Source organism: Bison bison, unplaced genomic scaffold (assembly GCF_000754665.1).
Source record: "Bison bison bison isolate TAMUID 2011002044 unplaced genomic scaffold, Bison_UMD1.0 scf7180017864277, whole genome shotgun sequence".
NCBI classification, from domain to species: Eukaryota; Metazoa; Chordata; class Mammalia; order Artiodactyla; family Bovidae; genus Bison; species Bison bison.
This window is the reverse complement of record NW_011494849.1, coordinates 1,277,767-1,287,096: the sequence shown is the minus strand read 5'-3', so window position 1 is coordinate 1,287,096 and position 9,330 is coordinate 1,277,767. Positions and strand designations below refer to the sequence as shown.

Sequence of the window (9,330 nt, the reverse complement as noted above, 5' to 3'; positions counted from 1 at the left end):
AGGATCTTCCCAACCCAGGGATTGAACCTGTGTCTCTTACACCTCCTGCATTGGCAGGGATGTTCTTTACCACTAGTGCCACCTGGGAAGCTCTCCAAAATAGTCATGAGAATAAATGAAATTGTATGTTGTTGAATTTAGGCCTTGCAATAAGGTGGGGTTGTTATGAGACTGAACTACAAAGTCAACTCTAAGGAACTTTTCCAGGGTCAAAATGCCAGTAATATGCATACGTATGCCAGTATCTCAGTTTATGTACCCAAATTGAAGTTGGAGTATGACCTTAGTCAAGGAGATAATGTTGGGTCTTACAACCTCAAGAAGACTGATAAACAAAAAGGAAAGAAATTAATAAAGGGCTAGGCATCTAACCTAGGTCAGGATACAAGTGGTGGAGTATAATCCTCCTGGACAGCAGTTGCTTTCCCTCTACATAAAACTTTGATGGCTGACCATCATACACTTACAATTATTTCTCTGTGTAAGTAAAATTTAAAAAGTTCTCTGTTCAAAGAAATTCATTAATTTCATGATATTTTCCTCAAATGAAGTTATGTTTTTAATGAAACAGTATACTACTAGTATATAGAATTTTCATATTTTTATGCCCTTTTCCATTTTTCCAGGGTTTCTAGGAACTCTAAGTAGATGTTTACAAAATGTAGCAATGTTGTATAAACAGACTCATTCAGCAATTTGCAATGTACTACTTGTGGCAATGAGAAAAGTTCAGTGTGAAAGCACTGTGGCTGAGGTGAACCCAGAGGAAAATTAATAATAGAGAGAGATACTTGGGAAAGAATGATACAATACTATGTTGACATTGAGCTATGCAATTTTAATTTTGTTGAGGACAATCACTAAAAACAATATGTGTAAGAATCATTTAAAGAATCCTCTAAAGTAGCATATTGAAAAGCAGAGACATTACTTTGCCAACAAAGATCCATCTAGTCAAGGCTATGGTTTTCCCAGTGGTCATGTATGGATGTTAGAGTTGGACTGTGAAGAAAGCTGAGCACCAAAGAATTGATGCTTTTGAACTGTGGTGTTGGAGAAGACTCTTGAGAGTCCCTTGGACTGCACGAAGTTCCAACCAGTTCATTCTGAAGGAGATCAGCCCTGGGATTTCTTTGGAAGGAATGATGCTAAAGCTGAAATTCCAGTACTTTGGCCACCTCATGCGAAGAGTTGACTCATTGGAAAAGACTCTGATGCTGGCAGGGATTGGGGGCAGGAGGAGAAGGGGACGACAGAGGATGAGATTGTTGGATGGCATCACTGACTCGGTGAACGTGAGTCTGTGTGAACTCCGGGAGTTGGTGATGGACAGGAAGGCCTGGTGTGCTGCGATTCATGGGGTCGCAAAGAGTCGGACACGACTGAGCAACTGAACTGAATTGTACTGGAGACAGCACAACTTAGTAAACGTAGTCACACCAGTATGATGCTCTGGTATTACAGTATGTGTAAATTATGGGGAAAAAATGGTTTCAGTTGATCATTGGATTTGAGAAAGTGATATTTCTGAGAAGTAACAGAAGTAACATTTGCTACAAGTGCTGTAGTCAGAGAACTTAAATTTATGAGTTATATAATGTAGGATGACTTTTTTTCCTTCAGATGCATAGAGGAGCATTGCAGACTTGCTATAGTTCATCTTAGCTATTTTATTTTTATGATGGACAATTTTAATACTGGGAAAGTCTGAAATGAATTTTTAGTTTTATAAATGGGAAAATTTATATTAATATATATCACATCATTGCTGATATTATAAATTACTAATAATATTAATATGATATATTATTGAATGTTTATTAATGGGAAAATCTGAAAGAAATTTTTAGTTTTATAAAAGAGACATACTTTGCAATACTATCAACTTGTGGTGCTGTATCTCTGAGACCTTTGCTATGAGGCTGCAGCAATACCAATATGATTTTCTTGAAGGACAAAGTGGATAATTTTGAATTATATAGATAAGAAACTACAGGTAAGTTTCTTATCTATATACCTAAACATAGTATGGACTACTAAGTTTCATTTGAATGAAAGCAAAACTAAGTTTTAAAGTTCTGGTCAGAAGTTCATAGCTGAAAGTTTTGAAAGGAAGCTGTATTCTAGCTTTCCTGACACACACTGTGGGATAAAAATGTGTGATTTGATTTCAGTAAATTAATAAATATTCATGGTTTCAATTTGTTTCTTTGTAAAATGGGGATAATGATAATGGAACCCCCAGTTTACATGGACAAATCAACTGAAGCAAATATCCCTTATAGATAATAGGGGGGTCATTTAATGTAAATATATGTATTAGACCCACACATAGCTACATATAGTTCCCTTCATAGCTTTGAATCTAATTAAATGACTTTCTGTTGAAACTTGATTTAAAAAAAAATGCTTGCCATTCTTATTTCAAATATTTCCTCAGTCTTCTTATGGAGGAAAACATTTCCTTCATATTCAAGGAAAAATGAGCTATAAGGATATTTAAACAAAAAAGAAAAAGCAAATTAAGAGTAATTTCAAAATTTCTGGCCTAAATTATGTGGGAAAAAAAATGAAGTAGATTGTGAGTTATTCATTCTCCTTTTGTGGGGCACTTTTCTATTTGTTTTTAGTAAATTCTTATTTCAGAAAAAGAAAATCTGTAGTGATTCTTGCACTTCCCATATGTCTCTTATCCATATATCTATCTGAAAATTTCTATACCAGACTACTTTCTCACAGGCTAAGCATAAATTAAAGAAGTTATGAAATCAGATCCTATAGAAAGCAACTTTCATCCAAGAAATACATATGAAGAATTTAGTAAAGGAGCGGTAAGACTCTGGAGAAAAATTATGCAACCATGATCCACTAGGGGATTAGAGTTCTTTCCCTTGCTTATTTAGAATCTATAAATGTCAACATACAAGCCTTGGTAAAGTGCATTAAGAGTTATCAAAAAGACTAAAAAATAACTAGCCATTATCAAATACCCAACAAATGTTAGCTTCTAGTCATTTTTTCAGTGGATGAAATACCTTTTTCTGGGGAGAAATCAGCTTGGAAAATATTTTTAATGGAAATGATCTAAAAATTTTCCTAAATTACTTTCACAATTTACAATAGGTAAAATCTTCCCTATGTATATAATTAATTACTTTCTCAGCCTCAAGGACAGCCTAAGCTACTCTCCTCTTCAACAAACTCCACGTGGCATTTTTCACCTCTGTGTTTCTCACTGTGTAAATGATAGGATTTAACATGGGAGTGATTATTATAAAGAACACACTCACCAACTTGTCCCCAGGGTAAGTGGCCACAGGACGCATGTAACTAAATATACAAGGGACAAAATACAGCACCACTACTGTAAAGTGGGAGCCACATGTGGAGAGGGCTCTGCGCCGTCCTTCAGAACCATGGGATTTCAGGGAGCTCAGAATGACTATGTAGGAGATGAGTAGCATGAAAAAAATGAGCAAGCACATGGCCCCACTGTTGGCTGCCACCACCATTCCAAGTGTGTGTGTGTGACTGCAGGCAATTTCCAAGAGTGAGAAGAAATCACACATGAAGTGGTCCATGACGTTGTGACCACAGAAGGTCAAGTCTACTGTAAAAAGAATCTGTACAGTAGCATGCAGGATCCCCCCAATCAAGGCCACCACAACCAGGAGCTGGCAGAGCCCCTGTTGCATGATGGCTGTGTAGTGCAGAGGCTTGCAGATGGCCACATAGCGGTCATAGGCCATGACGATGAGAACTATAATCTCTGATCCTCCCAGGAAGTGTACCAAAAAGAGTTGAGCCAGGCATCCATGCCAAGAGATGGTTCTCCTCTGGTACAGCAGGTCAATGGCCATTTTGGGGGTTGTGGTAGATGTGTAAAAGGCATCTATGAAGGCCAAATAAGTGAGAAAAAAGTACATTGGAGCAGAAAGTGTGGGGCTGAGGGAGATGGTGATGGCAATGAGCAGATTGGCCACCATGGTAAACAGGAAAATAAGCAGAAAGACAATAAATAGTACTTTCTGCAAATGTGGATTTTGTGTGAGTCCCAAGAGAACAAATTCAGTCACATTGTTTTGAAGCATAAGAAGATCCATTCAGCATGTAACAACTTCTTAGGGCCTGAATTACCTAAAAAGTAATAAAAAACAGTACTTGGTAATATTAAAAGGCTTCTGTTCTGAATTTCTGAGAACAAAAACAGTGCAGTCATTGTAAACATGGAGCATGTCTTTGGCATTCTTGCTCAGTATTTCCTTCAAGACTTTCTTACTTCTTCAATGATGGTTTTTATCTCTTCAGACTCCTAGTATCTATCACCTGTAAAATATTGCTAAGGACATTTGATACATGATTTACTGAAAAGCACTGCACTATGTATGTGAGGCAAGCTGGAATCAAGATTGCCGGGATAAACATCAGTGACCTCAGATATACAGATGACAGCACCCTTATGGCAGAAAGTGAAGAGGAACTAAAAAGCCTCTTGATGAAAGTAAAAGAGGAGAGTGAAAAAGTTGGCTTAAAGCTCAACATTCAGAAAACAAAGATCATGGCATCTGGTCCCATCACTTCATGGGAAATAGATGGGGAAACAGTGGAAACAGTATCAGACTTTGTTTTTTGGGGGCTCCAAAATCACTGCAGATGGTGATTGCAGCCATGAAATTAAAAGATACTTACTCCTTGGAAGGAAAGTTATGACCAATCTTGATAGCATATTAAAAAGCAGAGATATTAATTTTCCAACAAAGGTCCATCTAGTCAAGGCTATGGTTTTTCCTGTGGTCATGTATGGATGTGAGACTTGGACTGTGAAGAAAGCTGAGTGCTGAAGAATTGATGCTTTTGAACTGTGGTGTTGGAGAAGACTCTTGAGAGTCCCTTGGACTGCAAGGAGATTCAACCAGTCCATTCTAAAGGAGATCAGTCCTGGGTGTTATTTGGAAGGACTGATGATAAAGCTAAAACTCCAATACTTTGGCCACCTCATGCAAAGAATTGACTCATTGGAAATGTCTCTGATGCTGGGAGGGGTTGGGGGCAGGAGGAGAAGGTGATGACAGAGAATGAGATGGCTGGATAGTATTACCAACTCGATGGACATGAGTTTGGGTGAACTCCGGGAGTTGGTGATGGACAGCGAGGCCTGGCGTGCTGTGATTCATGGGATGGCAAAGAGTCGGAGATGACTGAGCTACTGAACTGAACTGAACTGATGTATGTGAGATCTGGGTTTTCACTTTGATTCCTTCTCCATTGGACTTTGCTGCATCATCTCAGTATCTCAAACTTTCAAGCCCTCCTCTGTGTCTATGAGGTTATAAGTTATAATTCTCAGATGTATCTTGTAGGCTCAGAGGTCCTGTGCAAATATAATTCTTTCCTCCATAATAATTTATATTTGAACACTCAGTTTTAACTGTGAAAACAAATACATGGTCAACAATTTTCTATCACAGTGAAGTGTGAGTCGCTCAGTCGTGTCCAACTCTTTGTGACTCCATGGACTATACAGTCCATGAAATTCTCTAGGCCAGAATACTGGAGTGGATAGCCCTTCCCTTCTCCAGGTTATCTTTCCAACCCAGGGATTGAAGCCAGGTCTCGTGCACTACAAGCAGATTCTTTACCAGCTGAGCTACCAGGAAAGCCTCTATCTATCATAAGCAAGTAATTTATGGAAATGTATATAAGTCCTTGGTGACACATCCACCCTGGTACCTATCAGAATACGTAAGCTATTCAGGTGTGTTTTTTCTTTCTGGGAACTATAGTGTCTGGCATGATGTCTGCAGTGCCTGAAACCTATTAAGTGATAAGACATGCTTGGTAAATAGTCATTCTCCATGGATAAGAATAACTCTGCTTTTCCAGATTATGGGCTTTCCTGCTGGCTCAGTCAGTAAAGAATCCATCTGCAATGCAAGAGATGGGGGTTTGATCTCTGGGTCGGGAAGATCCCCTGGAGAAGGAAATGGCTACCCACTCCTGTATTCTTGCCTGGGAAATCCCATGAACAGAGGAGCCTGGCAGGCTAGAGTCCATGGGATCACAAGAGTTGGATACAACTTAGTGACTAAACCACCACCACACAGACCAGAAAACTACATGGATTCAAGTGCTGTTGTCCTCTAGCTATGTTTATTATTATTCTTTATGAGAAACATAAATTAATTATTGAAAGGTAGTTGCAGTCTAGGTTTATAATTTCTGGCACACATTATGTGGTAGGTATAAAAATAATTATTGCCTCTTGGAAAGAGCATGTTAGTATATCAAGATAATTATATTATTTTAAGTGATTTTTTTCTCCCTCGAAATTATATTCCACATATAATTTAACATAGTCACCTTCAAAAAATTGATAGTTTCAGTAGACTTGGATTAAAAAAAAAGAACTTGCATAGGTATTCAGTGGAAGAGAATTTGTTAAGAAAAGGAAATCCCTATTTTCAACATTCTAAAAGAAAAAAATATCGAGAACAGAGAGAAATAACATTAATAGATAAGTTATAGAGATAGGTAATACACTATACATACAAACATATTAAGACCAACTAATAGAAACACATATGAAGTATATTACTATATTATATGTATATGTATATGTGTATACTGCATGTTCACTCATTCAACAAATATTTCTTTGATGCCCACTAAGTATGCTGAAGTATCCCTAGTAAATGCCCTTAAATGCCTGAAATGCTCTTACCAAACAGTAGCAGTTCATCCATGACAGGAAGGACCTTCCCACCCCTTCCTGTTTCTGCTACATGTGTTCTCATGGCCCCTTCTCCCATCTTCCCACAGCATCCATTCTGCAAAAAATATGTCTTTTCCTTTCAATGATACATGGATACTTTTTAAATTATCCAAAATGAAAATTCTATACTTATGGAAACAAAGTGAAAATACAGTGGAGCAAATACAGCTCCACTGTATATCCTTATTCTGAGATGGCACCCCCCTGCATACACCCTTACATAGAAAGAGACTAGTATGCATAAAGCAAGAATTAGACATATTATAAATACAAGTATTTTAGATGTAACTATGAAGAAATAGGTTTTTATTTTTTTTCTCTCCATAATACCTTTTTCTGGGAGGAAATCAGATGAAAAATAATTTTAATGGATAAAGATCATGATTTACAAATATGTTAAACATATTTTGGAAAATTGTGGAAAATTCAAAAACTACAATGATCACTTAACATCAGAGAAATGGATAAGTAATAGATAGTGCATCTTTTTTATTTCAGTGTAATTTTTAATATAAATGTTTTATTTTTTTTAATTTTATTTTATTTTTAAACTTTACAAAATTGGTCAGGTTCTTAAAGGAAATTCTTATGTTGTATTGCTAACTGGGAAACATTTTGATGTTATTCTTAACACTAATTATTTTTAATCCTAATTTAAATATGCATTAATAGGAAAAAAGGAAAATATCTTCATTTCTATATCGGTAGTATTGTAGTTGAGTCTACCTTTCTTGATATTTTGCATGCTAAAGAAGGGTGCCAAATTTCAGATAAGTGTGGATAAGGCATGATTCTATGATTTATAAAACCCATTTAAACCTGAGTTTATGATTTTATGTTTTCCTGAAAATAAAAATCTTACCTATGAACTTGTCTAATATACACGTCCATGGCCAGAGCCCAAGGCAGCTGTTAGTTCATAAACAAAGAAGTTATATGATTAAAACTGTCTGTAAGTGTCTTCATTAATTTATAAATATTACCTTTCTGTAAGGTCTGTCTGTTGACTCTTAAAAGTACAATCACATGTTCTATTTGTAGGTAAATTTTATGAACTTTCTTAACTCTGGCTAATTGGACCCCAAGGGTATTTAATCATCCTTAGCATACCATGTCAACAATTCAATTATTTCATATAAATTAAATGGGCTTTGGAGGATAACTTTTTGTACTCATCTTTAATTTTGAACTTCTCCTTAGGTCTACATGAAAACAAAACACTATGACAAGAGAACAGAATAAGTTAATCATTCATGAATTTATGCATTTGATAACAAATGAGATTAATATGGAGCCTGAATATCACCATTATATAAATTAGTCAAAGTGGATAACTATCTGATGTAAATTTTTTTCATGATAATACTTATTACTTTCCATCTGTCTACCATTCATGCAAATCATAATTTTAACTACTGTTTTCAGATGCACCTTAAATGATAATACAAACTTTATAATAATACTTGCCACAAAGAATTGGGCATGACTTAACAACTGAACAACAGCAACAATAATATTGGCACTTCAAAACAAATAAAGCTTACAATACTTTTTCAAAATGGCTGCATCTTGAATTTATTCTGGGATTAGATTAATGTGATAATTATGAAAATAAGTCTATCGAATTATATTCAGAGATGGTAGAACACTATATTTTAGTCTTTTAAATTTACCTCATAATAGGCCTACTAAGTAGAGAAAAAAATAAGCATAATAAGTCTACTAAATAGAAAAGAAAATAGCCACAATTAATAGCAAGGAAATACATGAGACAGAATCAAAACACCATTTGCAAATTCAGAATAAGAAGCCAGGGCACTAAACTCAGGGACAAGATTTCTTTAAATTACTGTTTTTCAACATAAGTGTCATGAGAAGCTCAGGTTGCCACCTCATATAAGGCCTATTACAATTACTACTAAAATAGACTGATATTTGAAATTATATTGAAAATGTATTTAATTCAATTTAATTGAGAAATTTTCTTATATAGAAACATACACTGTTCAAATATGGTTGTATTAATAGAAGAAAAAATAGGTTGTACCTAACTTTTAATTGGCTCCAGAATATGTGTCACTGTGAGCAGCTCATGTCATGAAGGAAAAGAAAACTGAAATGACATGATTAAACCTAGTTTGACTAAACACTCCAATATTATAAAAGGCAGTAATAATATGAGTGATGGTAGATTCCAAAGACAGTCTGAATGAGGATTTGAAGCTATCTAACAAACTATAGAAATATGGATTTTTCTGATTTTCACTCTGGAATGAAAGGCAGAATCATGTCAGAGAAACATCATGTACTGACAAGGGCATCAATTCCAAGCTCATAAAGATTGAAATCCATTCACTATGCTCATTGAGTGGCTGTTCAACTTTTACTTAAATAGCTATGGTACAGTGTAAATAGATTGCTTTACAACTCTTATACCTGTCTAGTCCAGCTGTCTAAGGCCTAGAGTTGCACCAAAATGGAAATAGAGTTAGGTCTAAATCAGTGAAGACTGTCCATGGCAATATATATATATATATATATATATATATATATATATA

At 35.6% G+C, this 9,330-nt stretch overlaps 1 protein-coding gene across 1 annotated transcript in view; it reads right to left on the bottom strand.

Moving 5' to 3' along the window:
* LOC104995145 (olfactory receptor 10G6-like) overlaps nt 1-3,986 on the bottom strand; it is a 20,313-nt gene extending 16,327 nt beyond the window's left edge. Inside the window, 1 exon segment of the mRNA XM_010848881.1 lies at nt 3,291-3,986. Within this exon segment, the coding sequence (XP_010847183.1) occupies nt 3,291-3,986 (696 nt within the window).
* Nucleotides 3,987-9,330: the final 5,344 nt, after the last annotated feature.